Source organism: Tachyglossus aculeatus, chromosome 2 (genome assembly GCF_015852505.1).
Source record: "Tachyglossus aculeatus isolate mTacAcu1 chromosome 2, mTacAcu1.pri, whole genome shotgun sequence".
In the NCBI taxonomy this organism is placed as follows: domain Eukaryota; kingdom Metazoa; phylum Chordata; class Mammalia; order Monotremata; family Tachyglossidae; genus Tachyglossus; species Tachyglossus aculeatus.
In genome coordinates this window covers 39,746,719-39,770,693 of record NC_052067.1, presented here as the reverse complement: position 1 = coordinate 39,770,693, position 23,975 = coordinate 39,746,719, and the positions used below count along the sequence as shown (strand labels likewise).

At 41.3% G+C, this 23,975-nt stretch overlaps 1 protein-coding gene across 1 annotated transcript in view; it reads left to right on the top strand.

Moving 5' to 3' along the window:
• The window catches only part of VPS41 (VPS41 subunit of HOPS complex), a 125,352-nt gene that overhangs the window by 65,285 nt on the left and 36,092 nt on the right, over positions 1–23,975 (top strand). The window contains exons 9-20 of the mRNA XM_038766864.1: positions 2,235–2,332; positions 4,536–4,665; positions 6,606–6,721; positions 8,639–8,695; positions 9,537–9,598; positions 10,825–10,906; positions 14,558–14,650; positions 15,953–16,080; positions 17,041–17,185; positions 18,842–18,883; positions 19,042–19,092; positions 22,202–22,339. Of these exons, the coding sequence (XP_038622792.1) occupies positions 2,235–2,332; positions 4,536–4,665; positions 6,606–6,721; positions 8,639–8,695; positions 9,537–9,598; positions 10,825–10,906; positions 14,558–14,650; positions 15,953–16,080; positions 17,041–17,185; positions 18,842–18,883; positions 19,042–19,092; positions 22,202–22,339 (1,142 nt within the window). The remainder of the gene's footprint in view (positions 1–2,234; positions 2,333–4,535; positions 4,666–6,605; positions 6,722–8,638; positions 8,696–9,536; positions 9,599–10,824; positions 10,907–14,557; positions 14,651–15,952; positions 16,081–17,040; positions 17,186–18,841; positions 18,884–19,041; positions 19,093–22,201; positions 22,340–23,975) is intronic.

Sequence of the window (23,975 nt, the reverse complement as noted above, 5' to 3'; positions counted from 1 at the left end):
CCAAGTGCTTAGTACAGAGTTTTGTACTCAGTAAGTGTTCAGTGAATGAATGTCTCACATGGGGCTCACAGCCTTAATCCCAATTTTACAGATGAGGGAATTGAAGCACAGAAAAGTGAAGTGACTCGCCCAAGGTCACACAGCAGACAGGCAGCAGGGTCAGGATTAGAACCCAGGTCCTTCTGACTCCTGGGCCCATGCTTTAATCTCCAGCCCGTGCTGCTTCTCCCATTGTGTATCAACATGCTTACTGTATGCAGAGTTGGCAGATATATTCCCTACCCATGAGGAGTTTACAATCTAGAGGACTTTAGAAACAGAGATGTGTTAAACAACTTGACAAGACCTGGCCAATATGCAAACTACACCTCACTGGGATGTTTTTGTGCTTTTGATGATAGGGGAGGAGTTCAGATTTGGATTAGGGTTGCGGAAGAGTTAGATTGGAAATTGTCCAAAGAGAGGAGACATCCCAACAGAAATGGCTGGAAGGGATTAAGGAAATAATGGGAGATTTGTCCTGGGCTAGGAACAAATGAATGAGTGAATCAATCAGTGGTATTTGTTGAGCGTTACTATATGCAGAGCAGTGTACTAGGTGTTTGGGAGAGTTCTGTACAACAGAATTAGCAGACACATTTCCTGCCCATAATGAATTTACAGTCTGGAAAAAGACAGTGCTAATGGTTTTGAGCCAGGAAAAGGAAGGAAATTGTAACAAGACTCTCTTGCATTAGTCATTACCAGATTCTAGAATACCCCTTTGTACTTTGTGAAACACTAGCTTGAAGCTAGGGGACAGGAGAAATGTCTGAAACTGTACTTCTTTGCAATCTCAGGCTTCATCAGTAAAGGGACTTTCCAGATCGTAGTTTCCAGTTTTTCTTGTTTGATGGGAAAATTATTGTGTTGGAACATAAAAGGCCTGAAGTCAAGAATGCCCTTCCTAAATTTCCATTCTGGGGATCCCCAGCCACTGCTGCCATTTGGGAACTTCAGTAATTCTTCTAAGGGTGTGACTAGAGTGAAATATTTGCTGCGATTGCTGAAGCAGGCCAATTCAGGATCTGGAGGGTGAAAATCAGAAATTGTATTTGAATCGTAATAAATCAGATAAGCAACCATGATGATCATTCAAACCATAGTATTTACTAAGTGCCTGCTTTTAAGAGCCAGGGAGGTAAAATCTGGTGTCATCTGCTAAAGGTGGTAATTAAAGCCATGGGAGTGGATGAGATCCCCTTCGAAGTGATGGACTCAGTCCCTGTTCTCCCTCTTACTTAGACTGTGAGCCCTATGTGGGACAGAGATTGTGTCCAACCTGATTAAGCTGGATCTGCTCTGAGCGTAGAACAGTTTTTGACACATTGTGAGTGCTTAAAGAATGCAATAATAATAATGAGAGTCAAGCAAGAAGGTTAGAGGGTGAGAAGCAGAGAGAGCTCATGTGGAATTAATAGAAACTGAATTCTGAATGGCAGTATTCTTTTTTTCAAAAGACTGTTTTACCACCTCTAGATTGTAAGCTCAGTGTGGGCAAGAAATGTGTCTGTTATATTGTACTCTCTGAAGGGCTTAGTACAGTGATCTGCACACAGTAAGTGCTCAGTAAATACAATTGATTGACTACCTACCAGTATTGCATGTACTACTGGCGTTTGCAATGTGTCCACGATGGGCCACGCAGAATTCTCAAAGCCCCTGCTGTTGCAGGAATAGAGATTTATTTAGTATTTTAAGACTGAAGCCAAAGGAGAAAAGAGAAATATCTCATTGCATAATTTTTGTTTTTGCGTATGAATCTGAATGAAGCTCAAGACATTGACAAAATACAGTGCCTTGTAACTTCTTCAAACTCTGTCATCTTTGACTGCTGTTAGTGTCTTTTCTCAGAAAAAAACCTTATTGAGGAAAACAAATGAAAACAATGTTTCCATTTCATTCCTTCTTCATTTAATCTTTTCTGTTAAACTGTTGCCAACAGTTTTTTGAAGGATTTTTTTCTTTTTTTTATTTTCTGTTATCCAAGCTTGGATACCTTTCTGTCCCCCATTATTTCATCCTCTTGTTGCTAGGATGCATTGTCACCAACTTCACCCTTCCATTAGGTTTATGCGCAAGGCCTAATGCTCTGTCACTGTATGATCAGTCTGGTGGTTCCGATGATCTTGTGTTGCTTCAAAGGGCATTTTGTTCCAGTAAATGATAAACCTTCTATCTTTTCTTGTTTGCAGTTTCTCAGTTCGATACCGAATTCTACATCAGTGGGCTCGCACCTCTCTGTGACCAGCTCGTAATACTGTCATATGTCAAAGAGATTTTGGAGAAAACGGTAATTGTTTTGTCCTGCACCCCAAACTCACAAGTCCATTTAAAGGGAGTCCCTGATGGTTGAGATTATTCTGGAAAGCGTTTTTGCCTTGATTCGTGGTGAACAGTAAAATTTCCAGACCTATGAAATTAGCATAGGCAAGATTATTCAGATAATTCAGAAGATGAACTGGAATAAATATACTCAAACTCCAGGATGAGAGCCTTGGGAATCTCAAGACAGCATATTTGGCCTCTTCAAGGATTCGGGGTATGGGGGGCCTTTAAAATCTGCTGGATTTCAGAAACATGGAGTAAGGGGTTAGAGCACGGGCCTGCGAGTCAGAAGGTCATGGGTTCTAATCCCACCTCCCCCACTTGTCTACTCTGTGACCTTAGGCAAATCACTTCACTTCTCTGATCTTCAGTTCCCTCATCTGTCAAATGGGGATTGAGACTGTGAGCCCCACGTGCAACAAAGGCTGTGTCCAACCCGATTTGTTTGTATCTCCCCCAGCACTTAGTACAGTGCTTGGCACATAGTAAGCATTTAAAAAAAATACCATAATAATAATAAATTGTTATATCTTTTAGACTGTGAGCCCACTGTTGGGTAGGGACTGTCTCTATATGTTGCCAACTTGTACTTCCCAAGCGCTTAGTACAGTGCTCTGCACACAGTAAGCACTCAATAAATACGATTGATGATGATGATGATTGAACTCTCCTAATTGCTTGGTACAGTGCTTTACATGCATCAAGTGCTCAATAAATAAGATTGACTGACTGACGTTCCCTCCCCTTAATGAGCACACAGTCCAGAGAGGGAGACAGACATTAATCAAAATAAATGCCATCTCATTAGCAGGCCACATCTGTATCTACGCTAGCCCCGAGTCATCCCGGTTGCTAACCCGGGATCATCTCTTGTGAAGAACCGATGTGGCCAAACAACCTCAGGCGACAAAGAGTCGAAATAAAAACCCTTGGGTACAACTGTGCCATCCCTCACTTGATTTATATATAAGAAGGGATGAAGAATTTGTCCCAAGCACAAAGGCAGCAGGCAAGCAAGGAAATAATAACAGTGGTGATGATCATCTCCCCCATAGGCCCACCAGCGATCAGAGGAAATAACTAAAAGGGCACTGCAGTAGGCCTTGTGGTCCCAACTGCTTTGTTCTCTCACTTGCAGCTGGTGGTTCCAGTTCAGTAGGCCTTCACGGGATCATCATCATCACCTCCACCGCCGCAAGAATTGCCTCCTTTAAAAGGAAAGAAAATGCGGTATTTTGGGAAGCTGTGCATAAAAGAAATTGCAATTGACCAGCCCATAATTTGTACCCTAATGATTTCAGAGTACGGCGAATAAAGCGCTGGGAGGGAAGGGACCCGAGAAACCCCATTTTGGGAATGGCAGATGCTCTCAATCATCTCTTTGATCGCACTCTTGCATTAAGCAGTCATCACTATAGTAACCTGAAGCATTAGCTGCCCTTGTTGCTAAGCAATGGAATGCTGTAGGCTTAAGTGAACACTCAACGCTATTGAAATCAATAGGGGTAGCTCCAAGCCCTATTCCAGGACATCAGTATATGATTATTTTATTTTAAGAAAAGAAAGAAAAAATGGTACCTAAGGGATCTTGTACAGTGTGGCTTGAAGAGGGGAGAAGGAGAGTCTGTTGGAAAGAGGCTCTTAGGAGAATCAACTAATAAACAAATGACAAAGGAAATGGAAACCTCAGTCAATTAAAAAGGGGAAGTTGACAGTTGATGAGCAATTAATCAGTGGCATTTATTGAGTGCTTACCATGTGCAAACCCGGTACTAAGCACTTGGGAAAGTACAATATAGCAGTTGTTGGGTACCCTCCTCAAGCCATGGATATTAGACAGATAGACTCCAGGAGCCTGAGTCCCTGAGTCTGAAAATGGTGTTGCCTTGGAAAAGTAGGAAGTACCATGTCTTGAATATGGAAATCCCAGGGTTTGGGGGCTTCCATCGGCAGAAAGGCCAGATTTTAGGGGATCTTCAGTTATTGATTTGTTTTAGGGTTGAAGTTAATTTTCCATTTTGCATTTGCTGTTATCCCTTGGTGGTTTGCATCGTTTCTTTTTTGTGATTAAGAAACTGAAGAATAGAACCAGATAGGACTGAACACCATTGGTCCATGTAATCCATTGAATTCCCATTACACATTGAATGTTTACCACTTTTTCTTAGGAAAGGGAATGCTGTGCCCGACCTAGACTGGATATCATTCAGCCACTGCCTGAGGCTTGTGAAGAGATCTCTTCAGATGCCCTAACAGTTCGGGGCTTTCAGGAAAATGAATGTAGAGATTATCGTTTGGGTAAGAAAGACCATAGTGTCTCACTCCCTTGTTTCTTTAAGTAATATTTTTTCTAGATCCTTCATCCCTGTGCTTCTCTCCGTTTCCTTTGTATTTTTAAATGGTATTTGTTAATTGCTTACTGTGTGCCAAGCACTGTAATAAGTGCTGGGGTAGATGCAGGATAATCAGGTTGAACACAGTCCAGTCTGTGTCACACATGGGGCTCCCAGGCTTAATCCCCATTTTACAGATAACTGAGGCAAAGGGAAGTTAAGTTGACTTACCCAAGGTCACACAGTAGACAAGGGTGAAGTTGGGATTAAAACCCAGGTTTTCTGACTCCTAAACCCATACTTTTTCAGACCAGGGACCTTTCACAGGTGAGGTGAACATAATAACCACTACACTGTGGAACCTTCTTTTAAAAATTCTGACCGCTTTGGGTCTTAACTTCGAGACCCAAAGTTTTCTAGCCTGTGAGCCCGCTGTTGGGTAGGGACTGTCTCTATATGTTGCCAACTTGTACTTCCCAAGCGCTTAGTACAGTGCTGTGCACACAGTAAGCGCTCAATAAATACAATTGAATGAATAAATGAGAAACATTGTGTTCTGTGTTTCAGGCACCTCATTTCCTTTAAACGTAATTCATAATAGTTATGATTTTCGTAAAGCACTTACTGTGTTCCAAACACAGTACTAAGCTCTGGGCTACAAGCTGATCATAGTCCCTGTACCACATTAAGCTCTCAGTCTATGAGGGAGAGAGAACTGGTATTTAATCCCCATTTTGCAGATGAGGAAACCGAGGAGACATAGAGAAGTTGTCATCTGCCATAAATCACACAGCAGCTAAGTGGTGAATCTGGGATTAGCACTCAAGTCTCAAGACCATGCTCTTTCCCCTGGGACATGAGAAGCAACATGGCTTAGTGGATACAGCACAGGCCTGGGAGTCGAAAGGACCTGGGTTCTAATCTCAGTTCCACCACATGTCTGCTCTGTGACCTTGGGCAAGTCACTTCACTTCTCTGTACCTAAATTACCTCATCCGTAAAATGGGGTTAAGAGTGTGAGCCCCATATGGGACAGGGACTGTGTCCAACCCAATTAACTTGTCTCTATCTCAGTATTTAGAACAGTTCTTGGCATACAATAAGCGCTTAAGTACCATTATTGTGTTGTTATTATTATTATTGTCATGCTGACAGAAAAATTTCGGGGTTTTTATTGAGCAAATACTTGGGCCAAATTAGAAATGAGGCTTCCCTTTCTTCTGTATGAAAACTCCTCACACTTAAGTTCTTATGTCGGAAATTGGAGTGAAGAAGCATTCGTAAGAGAATTGTGTCCCCTTTTTGTGCTCATTTCTCTAATTCCCCCTCATCCAAAATGTTGAGAAAATGGGCTTTTCCCTTTCTTGAAAAAGATACTTTGCTTCTCTTGTTTCTCAGCTGATGGGGTGAGATGCTAGGTGTTTACTCTGAACAAACTTTACCCCATGCCTGTAGAAATAGGGGTTCTATCATTGAATTCCTCATACAATCCTCCCGTCTAGGCTGTGACTACCCCGCTGTGGTGATGTATTGTGTCCCCAGGGGTTGTGACATCTATCATTTATGCCTTTGATGGCCTTGACCTTGATCAGAAGGATACATTTATCGCCGACTATGCAGTGTAATCGACCCAGGAGAATAGAACACTGTTAGGAACCATCATAAATAAAGTTTATGCATGGTAGATGAATCAGAATATGCAATAAGGAATGGGGAATTTTGAAACCTGTTTTGCAGTCTAAGTCAGAGTTTAATCTTTTGGGATGTGGAACATCAGTTGTCACCTTATTTGACAAAAGCACTTAGCATACTGTTTCTCTTCCTCATGATTTCCTTTAGATGTCATACGCATTTTAATGCACGTTTTCGCTTTTCAAAAGAAACAGCTTTTCTACTCCCCCACAGAGTACTCCGACGGCGAATCGCTCTTTTACATCGTCAGCCCGAGGGATGTCGTCGTGGCCAAGGAACGAGACCAAGATGATCACATCGACTGGCTCCTCGAAAAGAAGAAATATGAAGTAACTTGGGGGCTAATTTGTTTTGTGACTCCTTAGCGACCAGTGAACAAGGAATAGGGAATATAGGTGTGAGTTAGTTTGGCACCCTTGGGGACAGATGGACCTATCTTTAAGGGAATGAAGTCCAGAAAGGAAGTGGTTGAGAACAGGTACCAGAACAGCTATGCCTCAGGGCCAAAGTGTGCATTAATCTCTGTTCCGTGATAAGGCAGTTATGGCAGACATCAGCCTTTTGGGTTGTAATAGTTCCAACCATGCCCCTGAACAGTTTACGTGTGATTACGATGGATGTGAATATGCCTAGGCAGGGGTTTTTTTTGTGAATGGCTTGCGAGTCCTGCCATCAGTACACAAGGAAAAATGTTAATACTCATTAAGTAAGAACCCGATCTTGAAGAAGGTAACAAATATTGCCACTAAGCCCAAACAGACTCATCTGTGCAGACAGCAAAAATTATCAACCGCATCCTGCCAGAGCCAAATGGACAGAAATAGAAAGAAAGTAACAAAGAGAGGCAGTCACAGGGAGAGGCCAAGAGGACCAACAGAATGTGGTAAAGATAAACCTAGGACAGAAAGAGCAACCCTAGAGACAGACTCACAGAGACAGTAGGAAAACACAAGGACAGAAAGAAATACCAGGAGACAGGAGAACAAAAAGACTGACAGAGGCATAGTGATGTAAAGACATAAGTGAAGGGAGGGAGATCGGGAGACACGAAGAGACGAAGATGCCCACTTTGTAACTGAGAAAGTCTCCCCAGGGCTGCATTGTGGAGAGGAGACAGGGATGCAGATGGGAAAGCCTGAAATGCAGGCTGTCTATCCCGGGTTCTTTGAGGCCAAATGGGGCTCAGTGAGTAAAGTAGATACTGAAAAAATACTTTTAAAATTAGCAAATTAGCTTGGCATTGAACTTCGGCATTCATGGCTACTGTGGTATAGGAATCTTGTAAGAACATTCTGTCTTTTAGAACTTTTTCTTGGTAGCACTATGTAATGATCATGCTGTTCTGTCTTATAACACTTTCTCACTTCCATAAACCTCTGGTTTTGCTGCCTATCGAAGTTTACCGTGTCCAGAATTTCACTTTCTGTCCCCTCCCTTCCCCGTCTACATTTGAAATCAAGGAATCACTGGTATTTATTAAGCACTTACTGTGTTCAACCATTTCAGCAACGCTTTGTTTGGCAGCCAAAGGTGTGAAGTTTCTGGTTTGATAGAACAAGTTTTGTTAAATAGGATGTCAAAGATAGCATTTCAAAAATTAAATATTTTCACCTGTTCAACTTAAAATCAAATTTGCCACCTTTTATTTATACCAGTTTACATTGCTCTTTGATCGTGAAACTACAGTGGTTATAGATAATGAAGCTATACTTTAATCTTATTTTAAGTTATTCATATTGTTTGAGTTAGGTTTTTGGACCTGAGGAACATACCAATGTACTTTATTTCCTATGGGAAACTATTCTTTGCTTAGTCTATATTTTCATAGACAAATGTAAAAGAAGTGTCTGGTGAATGTTGGTACAGTAATAAGATTATAGAGGTAAGTCAAAGCTATATGAAATGTGTAAATCAAATCTATATAAAATGTGTAAATGCACAGCTTTATATATATAGATGTTCTAGACAAATGAAAGAACAAAGAATGTTGTATAAAATGTAATGGTAGTCTAAAATTTGGTTCTAATGTACTATTGTGGAGTGTAGTCAGATGGGAACAGTTTAGATGACTCCTCTGTTGAGTATCAGTTCAAGCTGTACATGCAACCGTAGCATTAAAAAATCAAAGATTTCATAAAAAAGATAAGGGGAATGGGAAAGCCATGGTTTCATTAGAACTCTTTTTTTGGTGTGTGAGGGGGTTTGTCTTTTTTGCTTAGGTGTCTCTTTTTGTTTTATGAATACAGGAAGCTTTGATGGCTGCAGAGATTAGCCAGAAGAACATAAAAAGGCATAAGATTCTGGTAAGCCTGGGAACTTCATTGTCAAAGGACACTTTTAACTTTTAGAATAAATAGGAAGAAGGATAATGGTCAGTAAACTGTGTGCCAGAGTCTTTGGCTCAGATTTCTTCAATCTCTCTGGAATCTGATTCTCACAGTGTAAAATGTCACATCGTGCTTTTTGGAATATTGTGAAAAAGAGGATGAGGTTAATAAGGTTCTGGGCAATCCTCCTATGAAAAGCAGCAGAAATTTTAAAGATTGAGTACAAATCTTCATAGTTAGATACATGCTGGTTTTCTGTCCTTTGACAGTACTTTCAGTGTTCATAGACTTGTATTTCTCTTGTTCATTCTCCTCCCTGGCTGTCTAAAATCATAGTGATGGAAAGTGATGGGAAGGGCCCATTATTTTGCGTCTTCCAGCGGAAGAAACTGAAACCAGAGAAGCCAGCTCTAAGGGCTCAGGAAGAGCTTTTAGTGGAGGAAGGAATATATTTGAGCTCAGTGGAGTTTCTGTTTGCCATCCATCAGTTTGGAAAGGGGTCCCTAAGAGGGAAAATCTGAAGAGTTTCTTCACTGTCCATTTTACGTTAAAGCCACCCACAAACTCTAGGCTAGAGAATATGCTCACAGTCCGTGAAAAATTTTTTGTTCCAAGAAGAGTATTTTCAGCTGGATAATTTGATCCAAATGCTTCAAATATCTTACAACACTGGGAAGGAAGCAGGAGTAATGAAACCATTGATTGTAGCCAGTGTTAGGTGATGTGTTCTTTCATTCCCTTTGTAAGGTGTGTGGCTGAAGTCGTTCAAGTTGAGGTGTGTGATTTCTACATTTAATTATTTTATTTCTTCCATCAGGATATAGGCCTGGCTTATATAAATCACCTCGTGGAAAAAGGAGAGCATGATCTGGCAGCACGGTAATATTACTGACATTTATAAAACTAGAAATACAGATTTCTGAATGAGGCCAACCCTTTCCCCTCTGGGTTAAGTAGTGAGCAGGGAGCCCTTTGAGGTTTCAATACAATAGGGTGGAAATGAAAAGCAAAAACCTGGTCATCAGGACTAAGGACAATGGTCTTCTCGCACACTAGTCAAGGAATATATTCTGTGCCAGTGAAATCAGTCATTTGTTAGTTCCTTTTGTGTGTGTAAACATTTACTTTGACAAGTGGAACCAGTGGCCAAAGTGGAAAAGGCACCAGATTGATATCACCCTTTCAAAAAATAATTAGATTATAGATCTCGTGAACTGATTGCTCCTGGGTTCTCCTAAGAAAGCATTATGACCTAGTGGAAATTGCCTGGGCATCAAGGGACCTAGGGTTTGATCCCCCTCTGCCATTTGTCTGCTGTGTGACCTTGGGCAAGTCATTTCCTGCTCTGTGCCTGTTTTCTCTGTAAAATGGGGAATCGATGCCTGTTTTCTCCCTCCCTTAGACTGCAAGCCCTATTTGGGCCAGGGACTGTGTTTGACCTGATTATCTTGTATCTTCCTCGGTGCTTAGTACAGTGCTTGGCACTTAGCACTTAATCAGTCTCACAATCATTCTGCTTATATGATGAGGATCTCACAGTGGGTCAGGAGAAGGGAACACAGACTGGTGTTTTGTCCAGCTATGTAAACAGCAGAGTCAGGACTATCTTCTTTGCAATGTGCTAAATTCACACATGTGCAAGTCTTTTTCATTGATTCATCATTGTTCCTCCATCTGAAGACCAAGTCCAAGCATCTAAATGACTATCAGGGAAGATAATAATAATGAGTAATAATTCTGGTATTTGTTAAGCACTTACTGCGTGCCAGACACCATACTAAGCACTGGGGTGGATGCAAGCAAATCAGGTTGGACAAAGTCCCCATCCCACATGGGGCTCACAGTCTAAATCCCCATTTTACAGATGAAGAAACTGAGGCACAGAGAAGTGAAGTGACTTGCCCAGGGTCACACAGCAAACAAGAGGCAGAGCTGGGATTAGAACCCACAGCCATCTGACACCCAGCCCCATGCTCCTTCCCAAGATGTTACAGTGGCTCAAGTTTCAGAACAAAATGCATTCGTTAATATGAATGAAGGGATACACTGCGCTCTGCTTTTACTGTTCTCATTTTTATGTTTTTTTGGACTTTTTTCACCTCCAGCAAATGCCAGAAAATTCTTGGGAAAAACACAGCACTCTGGGAATGTGAAGTTTATAAATTCAAAGAAATAGGACAGCTCAAGGTAAGTTTACCTGTTTGCTTAATGCACTTGAAAGGCTAAAAAATCTGAATGTAAGTGTGGTGGCAAATTTGCAAACCCTTAATGCTAACCCAGAAGGAAAATCATCTTGGTCAGGGGTGAAATTTCAATAGGGGATGCTGATCGAACTGCCCCAAAGCCTCTTAGCATTTGATAGAGCCCATCCACGGTCTTCTAAATGTCTCTGAACTCACAATCCCCCCACTTTACATTTCCCAAAAATAATGGTGTATGGAGCCAGAGGACAACTAAAGTCCCCCTGCCCATTTGGAATTTGGTAAAGAGCTACAGAATCCAACCCAAACTTTCAACCAGCCGCATATCCCATTTAGCTATGCTCTTATATCATCTTGCAAAGCGGTGCTTGTAGCTAAACAAAGTTGCATGTTTGGTTATTGGTCAGTGTCTTCTCACCTGTTGTCTGCTCAGTGTGGGGAGGTTGCAAGTGAAATTGCTTCGTAACGTGACTGTTTTTGCACAACTGTTGCCTGTTGGGTTCCTGTGTTTGGCGTCCTCTCTGCTGTAACATCACAACCCTGTTTGGGGTTTCTGATCTGTCTCATATATAATAACAAAGAATAAAACCAGAAGACGACCGCTTCCTGTTCACTTAGTGATTGGGCGCTTTGGAGTATAGACTGTGAGCTTGTGGTGGACAGAGAATGTGCCTGATTATTGATTTATTGTACTCTCCTAAGCATTTAGTTCAGTGCTCTGCCCAGAGTAGGCGCTCAATAAATGCAACTGCATGAAGGATTGAATGAAAGAATATAATTATGTAGGACACGAGCCTTTGGTCTCTAGAAAGATCAATCAGTGTAAAACAGTATTTGAAATCAGTCCAGCCTTCTGGTTATGTCATCTTATAGCTAGCTCTCTTTCTCCGATTTTCAATTTTTCACCTCTCTCCCCACCATATCTATATATTTACACGCATACACACACACATTCATAATTCCGAAGTGGATGTCTCTCTATTCAAACTCAATAAGCCAAAAAGAACATATTAAATTCCTTCTAGAATGCAGTTCATACATTTGGGTTTCTTGTGTCTTTAAATGTTTTTGATTTTCTCTAAGGTTGAAGGCATTTCATCATAAGGGCTTTTAGAAATAGCTTCCTTTAGTTTCATGCTAGCAGGAGCAGAATACTGTCTTTATCAGAACTTTTTCTGGTTCATTGCACTTTAGCTATTTTAGATGGTGAAATCGCATGTTTGTGATTCCTTATTTCAATCCAGTAAGCACCCTGAGTGCATGCTCAGATGAAGTTTTGATGTGCATTTTAACAGAGGAGGGATATTTCCTTGAAATGTGAGAGTTTGAAGAGGTTGTTGTCTTGTATCTGTCACCCAGCAGCCTGTGAAAGAGAAAAAAAAATATTTACAGGTTTGTGTTTCACCTTTCTGGGGAGAGAGGGCAGGAAATTAGATTATTTGCTTCCATTGTAAACTTTTCATATTCCTCTTCTTTATCCCATTTTTTCCCTTTTATCTAAAATTTATGGAGATTTACAGAAGGTTCAAATCAATCCCAAGTTTTTTTCAGCACTTGCAGCTGTGTTTTGGAGTGAATTTCCTTATCTAGGTGTCTTTGGCATGCCTTCTTAGTTTTATCAGTATGTAAATTTAGCCTAGGGGGGAGAGCACAGGCCTGAGAATCAGATGATATGGGTTCGAATCATGCTGTATTTACCTGCTGCGTGACATTGGTCAAGGCACTTTCTTGGTGCCTCCGTTTCCTCATCTATAAATTGGGGAAGATTAAAAACCTGCTCACCCTCCTGCTTAGTCTGTGAGCCCAGTGAGGAGTCAGACACAGTTTCTGACCTCATTATCTCGTATCTACCCCAGCGCTTAATACAGTGCCTGGTACATAGTTAGTGCTTAGTACTATAAACATCCTTATAAACCTGGGACAACAGCTTTTTGCATCATTTTAATATGTTTTGAGGCTTTCATGAAAATTTGCCTCATGCCAAATTGCAAGAGTGATGAATTCTGAAGACAACCGTTGGCGCTGCCCACCTCTGAGACTTTTTTGCCTTCACCAGGGCAAGGTCAGCTGAGGTGAAGAAGACAGTGCTCAATTGTGGGAATTGTTTAACTTGCTGGCAGCTGTGGGCAAAAGTTGAGTTGGGAAGGAGATTGAAACGTGGTTAAAATGAATCGAGAGGATTGATTCCAGCATCTGAAAGGATGAGAATATGTTCAACCCATTTTCCATCGTATTTTCCAAGCAGGTACCTCAAATCTCAGAGACAAAAGTAAAAACATTACCTGGTGCAGGCATGCAACAGATATTTCAATACCACAGGGGCAGGCAATTATTTTATAACACATTCCTTTGCCTTCCACCCAGCCTTCTAGCCCCCTTTTATTGTCAAGATTTACTTAATCGAAATCTTGCAGACCTTTTCAGAGGAAAGGGTCAGCTCATACGAATGTTATTTTTCTTATGTCATATCATTGTCATCAATGTCATATCATTGACTCATGTGAGTTGAGCGACTCTCTTCGCCTATTTGTTTTCCCCCGTCAGGAAGATAGGGATGGGATGATTTATACTGTGCTTTTCTGAGCATTCTGTATGGATTATTTTTAAAAAGCCTTCTAACTATTAGAAAATGAGGGAAAAATAAATTCATGAGTGATCTCAAATACTCAAAAGAAAAGGCTTTCAGGCAGCATGGCTTAATGGAAAGAGCCCGGGCTTGGGAGTCAGAGGACGTGGTGTCTAATCCCGGCTCTGCCACTTGTCTGCTCTGTGTCCTTGGGAAAGTTACTTAACTTCTCTTTTCCTCAGTTACTGCATCTGCAAAATGGGGATTAAAAGTGTGAGCGCCACGTGGGACAACCTGATTACCTTTTATCTACCCCAGCGCTTAGAACAGTGCTTGGCACATAGTAAGCATTTAACAAATACCATAATAATTATTATTATTATTATACGGATAGAAGGTGACATCTAAGGGTCCCGTTCTCCCCTCCCTGCTTCCCTACCAAAAAAATAAAAAATAAACGTAGTGGATTTGGATCAGTACTTTAGTTCAGGAACTTTCTGGTTTTCTGGTCCTTCTTAGGGACTTTTCAGTTCATCTCCCTTGTCCCAAGGGTGTTGAGGGCTAAGGAGTAAAATATTTATAATGTTTATAAGGAACTTTCAAGTACCAATCTAAAGGCTATAAAAATAAGATGTCATAGTCCAGAATCCTACCACCAATACCACCTGCAAGAGAACAGGACAGGACAGGAAAGCATATAACAAAGAGGTTGCAGTCCTGCCCTGTCCATATCTAACATCCTATAATGAAGCTGTTTAGCATGCTTCAATCAACCAGTCTTATTTATTGAGCGTTTTTTGTGTGCAGGGCTCTGTGCTAAGTGCTTGGGAGAGTGCAACATAACAGTATAACAAAGTTGGTAGACACGTTCCTTGCCCACAACGAATTTACAGTCTACAGTTTGTGTAGCAGGTTTAAAGTCAGTCGTTCATCAGCTTTAGTTTGGAAACCTTTGGAGTAATTTTTAGGTGCCTTAGTTACCTTCAAAGTTTAAAAACAGATGAGCAAATATATTGAGATGGTTGCAAGTGATTGGGTGATATTTTAATTGGTTTTGGTCCTGTCCCACAGGCTATCAGTCCCTACTTGCCCAGAGGGGATCCAGTTCTGAAGCCACTCATCTACGAAATGATCCTGCATGAGTTTTTGGAGAGTGACTATGAGGTATGGTACCCTGACATATATTTTGTCACTTCCCAGGAGATGATATTAGAAAAATCCAGAAAATTCATCCTGGGTAGGCAGTCAAGTTGAAGGCCCATAATGGCGTGTTGAAGTGGATCTATTCTTTAAGGGCTGTTTTGTAGGGAGGTTAAATATTTTTCTTGTGTTTTGAGGGACAACTTGAAAGTATACATAAAGATAGAGAAAATATGACTTTAGTGCCTTGTACAGTGCTATACACAGAGTTCAAAACACAGAACTCAATTCAGTGGAGGATTTGAGTGATATCGAGTTAGGCATCTCTAAACAGGATGAAAGAGTGCCACGTCTGCCAGAGGTCTTGACAGCGTTTTCTAAGCACCTAAGTTCCGAGCCTTATATTAGGCAACTAGGGGAACATCAGATTCACAACAGGTCACTGGCCTGCTGTGTGAGCTTGAGCTAGTCACTTATCTTCTCTGAACCTCAGTTTCCTTATCTGTAAAGTGTGGGAAAAAGCACCCACTCTCCCTTCCTCTTAGATTATGATCAATGGGTTGGACAGGTAATGTGTCTGATCATCATCAGCAGCAGCAGGAATGGTAATTGTTGAACACTTAACTGTGTGCAGAACACTGTACTAAGCACTTGGGAAAGTACAATTCAACAGAGTTGGTAGAGACATTCTCTGCCCACAGTGTTTTTATCTGCATATAGACATATTTTAAAATTATGTAACTTGTTTATTCATATTAAAGTCTGTCTCCCCCTCTAGGCTGTAAGCTCATTTTGAGCAGGGAACTTGTCTGCCGACTCTGTTGTATTGTACTCTCCCAAGTGTTAGTACAGTGCCCTGCACATAGTAAGCACTCAATAAATAACATTGATTAATTGATTGATCTTTGGTGATTCAGCATTCTAACCCAATACACCTATAAAAATTAAAAGTTTCCTGTAATTTTGTTGTCTTGATTTTTTTTTTCCCTTTAATTGCCATCATGTGAAATAGCATTTGACAATGGAAAAGGGGTGGGTTTTAACTGCCTAGCAGTAAATAATGAAAACCTACTTTTAGTCTGCAGTAATTCTGAAAGTGGCATTGTAAACAGAGGGGAAATATTGTTGAGATAAATTCTGAAGAGACTCCATTTGGGTAATTGTGCTATAGATAGATGATAGATATGTCAGTGAATTATATTGATAGATGATAGATGGTAACAAGTTGCCTTAACGATGGCCATAAATCTGTTGAGAATTTTTCTATCAGGCACCACTTAGGCAGTTTGTGCTGGGATTTTCATTAAAGGATATTTCTTCTTTTAGGGTTTCGCGACACTGATCAGAGAATGGCCTGGAGATCTCTATAACAATTCGGTAATAGTTCAAGCGGTTTTGGATCACCTCAAGAGAGATCCTCAGAACAGGACTTTGCTCAGAACTCTGGCCGAATTGTGAGTGTATTTGGCGCTGTGCTAGCCCAAAGACAACTGCTTCATAACAAATAATGACATTGGGTTGCATTTTCAATTTGACCAGATGTTGCCTCATCTTAATAGTTGTAAGAAATCGCAATGATGGGCCCAACATGGGTTATTAGAGGAAAAATTTAGAGTTGTTATTATCCTTTAGTGCCACTGTTGGGAACAGAATTTTCATCTCAGTGCCCAGTAGGGCATATTTTATGGTTTTAGCTGTGGAGTTTAATTCTAGGTTTTGCATGTTTGTCTCCAATTCAGCCACCCCCTCACAAGATATAACAGCTACTCCACTTAGGTGGAAGATTATTTTCTTATAATAATTCAGAGATATGATGTGTTAGAATTGTGCTTTGGTTCTGGGTAAAAATTTCCAGTTTTCCAATTTCCCTGGCTGGAAAGCAAAGCCATTTTTAATTCTTATCTGTAACAGAGTAAAATTAGTAATTCTCCCAGAGTATTTCATCCCTTGTTACTGAAGAAGTGGCTTTCGGGTGTTAGCCATTCTGAGATACTCGATAAGAAAATGTAACTATGAAATCGCTATTATTTATGCCAGCCCCAAATTTGACTTAATCAACTTATGCATCACTTGGAAATGATACATTTCTATCAGTAGGATGAAAATACTAGATAGTCTAGGAGCGCTATTTCTCTCTGACTAGAAGGAACATTGATTGTCTCTTGTTTGATACTATTTTATTAGAGATTGGACCCAAGATGAGTGTAAAACAAATGCCCTCTCCTCACATTATTCAATTAATGTTAGCAGTTAAATGAAAAATGTTGAAGAAATGTTTTGCACAACAAAGGTGACATATCACCCAGCTTTGTTTTGAATTTGGTTGAACTGGAGAGTTTTACTAATGTTCTTTTCTTAATTGAAGGAAAAGCTAGAGATAACCTTAATATAAAAAAAAAATCTTGTATTAACAGGTACACCTATGACCAACGTTACGGTAATGCCCTTGAAATCTATTTGACTCTGAGGCACAAAGACGTCTTTCAGTTGATCCACAAGCACAATCTTTTCAGTTCTATTAAGGACAAAATTGTTCTGCTAATGGATTTTGATTCAGAGGTACAGTGTTCATTTTAATACAGTTGAATGTTCCTAACCGTCACATTTTCAGTAATTAGAAGACTTGTCAATGAAGCAAAAAGCAGGATTCAGTAATGACTCTGAGCTACATTCTGTCAGAGACAGAGCATGGAGGGTGCTGAAATGTTAGTAATAATATGAAAAAACCAAGAGATTTTTTTTGCAGTGATGGTGCTGTGGAAAAGCAGGTTCATTTTCATACACAGGCATTTAAAATGCTCTTGCCTCCTTTGCAATGAAGACAGGAGACATCACATGCAAATCCAGGGGACAGTTCTCTTTTCCATTTCAGGTGTGAAATTTGTTCTTCCCATCTCCCCTCCAGTAGCACTGTATCCAAACAAATGTCAGCAGTCTTTCCCTCCAGGTCCTCCCTACATGCTTTTCACAGTGACTGGAAATGCTCCCAATATCACTGAGCCTTTACAGGCCTTAATTTTGGTGACACACTCACTCTTCAATAATCACATCTAATTCTTCTTTCGGTCCAACTCGGCATGTTGTTGTCCTCAGAAAAAGTGAACGCCTCCTCAGAAGGGGCCGAGCTTTGTCTCAGGGAGTAGCTGAGGTAAGGAGAAAATCTGACTTAATAAGTTTGGGGTTTGGGTCAGTATGCAGATATGCCCACTCCATTTTCCCAAGCCCCCAACAATTGTGTTCCCAAAAAACACTTCCCTCCATCTACCATTAACTAAAAAAGCTAAATAAGAAAGTTGGAGACCTGAAATTACTAACCTGTTCAGGTTTATCCATGACTTTATTACCTTAGTCACCATTTGATTATTTGAATTAAATTGAATTCAAAACAGCCAGTAAGCTGTGTGTGTGATTCTTGCCACTAGACATCCTATTCTTGTCTGTTTCCACAAAGACTTGGGTCTTGGTGTATGAAAACCAGGGGTTATTTCTTTGGGATTGCTTATGAGATAGCGTAGACCAGGAGTTACAGAAAAGATACAATCATCTCATTTTGGGCAAAGAGAAAAGGAGCTGCCTATTTCCTCTCTAGAGCAGCCATGACAAGGAACAGTCTAACACAGTGTATGACAGACTTTTTTTGTGCCCAAACTGGCCAGGCATTGGGTCTTCTCAGCCGTACATGCACTCGTGGTTGAAGTTGATTGTTTGTAGATTATGAAGGATAATCATATATTTCGAGGAACAAGCTAGATATCAGGACATGGGATAGGAAAACCCAATGTGAGGATCAGGGCCTGGGTTTTCAGATCACTTGTTAGATATATTACATATATCTCGGTGGTAATCTATCAATCGGTCTTATTCATTGAGCTCTTACTGTATGCAGAGCAGTGTACTAAGAGCTTGGGAAGCTCTTGCTTATCCTTGTGTATCTTTACATATCTCCCCCTCTGGACTGTAAACCCTTGGTGGGCAGGGAATGTGTCTGTTAAATTGTTGTGTTGTACTCTCCCCTGCGCTTAGTACAGTGCCCTGCACACAGTAAGAACTCAGCAAATATGATTGATCCCATTTTAATGGAGGTCTGATGCATGTTGCACTTTTGAATGTAGTGATTCAGGGTTTTGTCAGAGGGGATTTATAAACTATCTGGGAATGACCTCTTCTGCTCTGGTGTGTCAGTTACCAGTGAATGCTGCTGTCTTTGTGTTTCAGAAAGCTGTGGACATGCTTTTGGATAATGAAGATAAAATTTCAGTGAGTACTTTTTGCTCTTGTGTTTTCCAGGCCACACTCAAGATTCCTCCTTTGTTAGCTACAAGAGTTGCTCCTCAGATATTCACACCCTGGTTTAAGCATGTGTAATACCATTTATGTTCCCAGGGAGTGATATCTTGCCTGTTCTTTTTCTTTAGATTAAAAAAGTGGTGGAGGAATTAGAAGACAGGCCAGAGCTGCAACATGTGGTGAGTGTCTTTCGCTGCCAGTCTGAGATAAGCAAGTTCACTATAATGTACAGTTTACTAATCTTGTGAAATCTTCTGATCAAGTGGCTGAGTTTTGCACTCAAAGGACTATAAATGAACCTCTAAGTCAATAGACAACAAAATAAAATAGACAACAAAAATCCCTCTGACATTTTATGGCATCGTGGTGTCCCTGACGAAACTGATCCAGAGTATAGAGCACTTTAAGGCGAAAGTAGCATTATTGTATTTATTGAGCAGAACACTGTATTAAGTGCTTGGGAGAGTACAGTTTAAAGGAGTTGGGAGACATGTTCCTTCCCCACAACAGGTTTTCAGTCTAGAAGATTGGAGAGTAAACACAGAGCAGGGAGCCAGCAGTTCTCAGGAGATTTGGGAGAGAGTTAGGAAGAAGAAAAGTCTGTGAGGGGTCCAAGAGCCTGGAGTTGGGTGGGCAGAGAATTGAAGATTGTGGAAGAGGAAGTCAGCATGGCTCAGTGGAAAGAGCACGGGTTTGGGAGTCAGAGGTCATTGGTTCTAATCCCGGCTCCACCACATGTCTGCTGTGTGACCTTGGGCAAGTCACTTAACTTCTCTGAGTCTCAGTTACCTCATCTGTAAAATGGGTATTAAGACTGTGAGCCCCATGTGGGATAACCTGATCACCTTGTATGCCCCCACCCTGCGCTTAGAACAGTGCTTTGCACATAGTAAGTGCTTAACAAATGCCACCATTATTAAGAAGAACCAGGACAAAACCAAGATCGTAGGTTCCGTGCGAATTATTTGTGGCTTCGCCCTCGTACTGTACAAAACTTGGGAGTGTGAAGGATTCATTAGGCTAAGGATGCGATAGAGTGGGGCTTGTTTGGGTATTTCTTAAGGAAGTCATTGATTTCTTGGTAGTTTGCAGCATGACATGTTTGTGTTTGAATGACACAAAAATTAGTATGGTATTGTAATGCTCATGAAGGTCATAACAAAGGGATTCATCTTACCCATCACAGTGTGCTTATAAATATGACCCAACGAAATTGACAAAGACACCTGGTACCTTCTGCACTTTGGGGAGGCAGAACCATCTATCACCAGCCTCCTGACTAACCCTCTGACACTTACACTTCCCATACTCTTTCATCAGATCGGCCTGGCTCAGTATCACCTTTGCAGTTCGTTGTTTGCATCGCCTCATCCTTGCCTGTTCGATCAAACCACTAGTGATAGGCTTTTACGACCAGGGTTATGGAAGTGAATTACTCAGTTTTTGGTGGACAGGTCATGAAGTCAGCCCATCCTAGAAAACAGAAGAGGATAAAGAAAGCTTCTTTTTTCTCCACTCCTAGGGAATTAAAATGGGAGACGGGATCCTTCCTTGCTGGGACATATCGGTTGTCCTGAATCTATCCCAGTGTTCTATTCATCCTGTGGCCTTCCTTCCTTCGACACAGTTTCATCTTGACATTTTTGTGTTGCCATGAGATGCTGCATTTTATATGTCATGGGCACTGTTTCAGGTTGTGAACTCGTACTATTTTGTCACTGACTGCAGCTTTAATTAATAAGGGACGGATCTAATAGTTTATTTCTACCCATAAGACTTTTGAATTTTTGGCCTATGGTCATCCGGTTAATAATGGCTGTGGTATTTGTTAAGCACTTACTATGTGCAAAGCACTATTCTAGGGACTGGGGTAGATATAATCAGGTCCCACATGGGGCTCACACTCCAGGAGGGAGAACTGAAGGCCCATTTTGCAGATGAGGGAACTGAGGCACAGAGGAAATGAAATGACTTACCCAAGTGGAAGAGCTGGGATTAGAACCCAGGTCCTTCTGACTCCCACGCTCGTGCTCTATCCACTAGGCCAGGCTGCCTCTCAAATCAATCAATCGTATTTATTGAGTGCTTACTGTGTGCAGAGCACTGTACTAAGCGCTTGGGAAGTACAAGTACAACATATAGAGACAGTCCCTACCCAAGTGGGCTCACAGTCTAGAAGGGGGAGACAGAGAACAAAACCAAACATATTAACAAAAATAAAATAAATAGAATAGATATGTACAAGTAAAATAAATAAATAAATAGAGTAATAAATATGTACAAACATATGTACATATAACTCTCAAAGTCAGTTTGGATTCGATACATGGAGAGCCAGATTGAGAGACTAAGGATTCCGCATGTTTTCCAGGAGCTGAAGTAGTCTGAACCATTATCCAGTGGACAATGGTAGATCTGGCGATTAGAACTTCATTTTGTTATTCAGCATGGAAGGCTAGAAAGATTTTGTGGGAAAGGGGCTCTTGGTGTGGGATTGCTTCCTGTGGGACATTGGACACCATCTTTCTATTTTGAGCAAGGGGTTGATCAAAAGCATCATTTTTAGCATCAAAAGCAGCATTTGGCCCTGCCCTACCCTGCCATAGTTTCTCTCAGATACCCACATGGAGTTGGCATCTTCCTGAAACAACTTTGGGAAGTACCAGGTACTCAGGGACTTGCCTTGAGGCTACGTGGATCAGCAGCAATATAGAAGGACAGGGCTGTGGAGAAGGAAAAGTTGGGGCTGGTCATTCTCAATTAGGGGTCACACTGATCTCAACAATTGCGAAGCAGTGTGGCTTATTAAGTAAAGCACAGATATGGGAGTCAGAGGTCCTGGATTCCAATCCTGACTCTGCGACTTGTCTGCTGTGTGACCTTGGGCAAGTCGCTCTGTGCCTCTGTTACCTCCTCTGGAAAATAGGGGTTAAGACTGGGCTCCGTATGGGACATGGAATGTGTCCAACTTGATTATTTTGTATCAATCCCAGTGCTTAGTACAGGGCCTGCGATGTAGGAAGTGCTTAAAAATGCCATTAAAAAAAACAAAAAACTATCTGGGGCCCGACTCAGAGGCAGGGCTGATAATAATCGGCCCCAAGGATATTAACGTCAGTTCAGTACCTTGCTGAGGGAAGAATTTTTGCTCTCTGCAGATTCTGAGAGAAGCAAAATTTTCTCCCAAAGACCCGCTTTTCCTGGACAGAGGCTTTCTCTTGGTATTTCTGCATTTGAATGGTATTTCTGTATTTGAATGCTGATGACTTTCTCTGCTGAAATTTCTAGTACTTGCACAAACTTTTCAAGAGAGATCACCACAAAGGACAGTGTTACCACGAGAAGCAAATCAGCCTCTACGCTGAGTTTGACCGGCCCAATTTGCTTCCGTTCCTCCGCGACAGTACACACTGCCCCTTGGAAAAGGTAAGTCAACAAAAGGCAATTTCCTCTCTTGGATTCAAAGTAGCTAAGGGGCTGTTGCCCACTCTGGCTGTTTATTGCCCTCTCCATCATTTCAGCCTCCACCGGGGAATCCCACTGGTATCATTTGCTCCAATCATCTTGAATGTGAGCTTCTTGTTGGGTAGGGATTGTCTTTATTTGTTGCTGAATTGTACTTTCCAAGCGCTTGGTACAGTGCTCTGCACACAGTAAGCGCTCAATAAATACGATTGAATGAATGAATGAATGAATAGAATGAAACTTGAACTCCTGTCTCTGGTCCTGGTTCTCTGTCCCATAGTGAGTCTTTCTTAGAGAGAAGAAATATCTACAACTACTACTAGTTATAATAATGATGGCGTTTATGATGTGCTCACTGTGTGTCAAGCACTATTCTAAGCACTGGGTTAAATACGAGCTAATCAGGTTGGACCCTGTCCCTGTCCCATAAGGGGCTCACAGTCTTAATCCCCATTTTACAAATGAGGTAACTGAGGCAAAGAGAAGTCGAGCGACTTGTCCAAGGTAACACAGAGCAGACAAATGGCAGAGCCGGGATTAGAACCCACATCCTTCTGACTCCCAAGCCTGTGGTTTATCCACTAGACCATGCTACTTCACAAATAAAAAAGCCTTCCCAGATAGTTTATTTCCTTCTGGACTCACAGTTCCTGGCCATCCAGAATATTCTTTAGTCCTCCAGATTGTAAGCTCCTGTTGGGCAGGGAAGTTGTCTGCTAATTCTGTTGTACTCTCCCAAGCACTTAGTACGGTGCTTTGCACATTGTAAGCGCTCAATAAATGCCATGGATCGAATGATTGGTTGCAACTTGGCTTCATGGCCAGGAATTGTTGAGGTTTTCCTTCTGCCTGAGTCTTTCCGAGCAAGAGATGGAAACAGTCTCAAATTTGGGCTTTTATATGTGCTTCCCAAAAAAGAATTGTGAAGGCCTATCACATCCCATCCCCACTATCGTGTTGAGGTTTAATCTGTGCAGGTCAGACATGAATTTGTCTTCCTGGCTATTAAAGGAGCAAGTGGTATTTTTTTAGCGCTTACTATATGTGAGGCACTGTACTATTGCTAGGGTTGATACAAGCTAATTCAGTCCCTGTCCCAGGTAAGACTCACAGTCTTAATCCTCATTTTCCAGATGAGGTAACTGAGGCACAGAGAAGTTAAATGACATGCTCCAGATCACTAAGCACTTAGTACAGTGCTCTGCACACAGTAAGCGCTCAATAAATATGATTGAATGAATGATTGTGGCAGAGCTGGGATTAGAACCCAGGTCCTTCTGACTCCCAAGCCCATCTTCTATCCAGTAGACCATGCTTGTTCACTCTTGGAGACCAGATGTTTTGCTACTGTCTTGAGATGCTATACCCTAATCCAGCTGGGACATTGCTTTGCACGTAGTGCTCAGTCAGTCAATCAGTGGTTTTTATTGAATGCTTGCTCTTTTGCTTGATATGTGCAGAGCATTGTATTGAGTGCTTGGGGGAAGTACAGTACATGCCCGTGTCTTTTAAATCCTAAAATAAACCCTCCCTTGACCCCACAGTTCCCTTCAGTTGTCACCCCATCTCCCTCCTACCATTCCTTTCCAAATTCCTT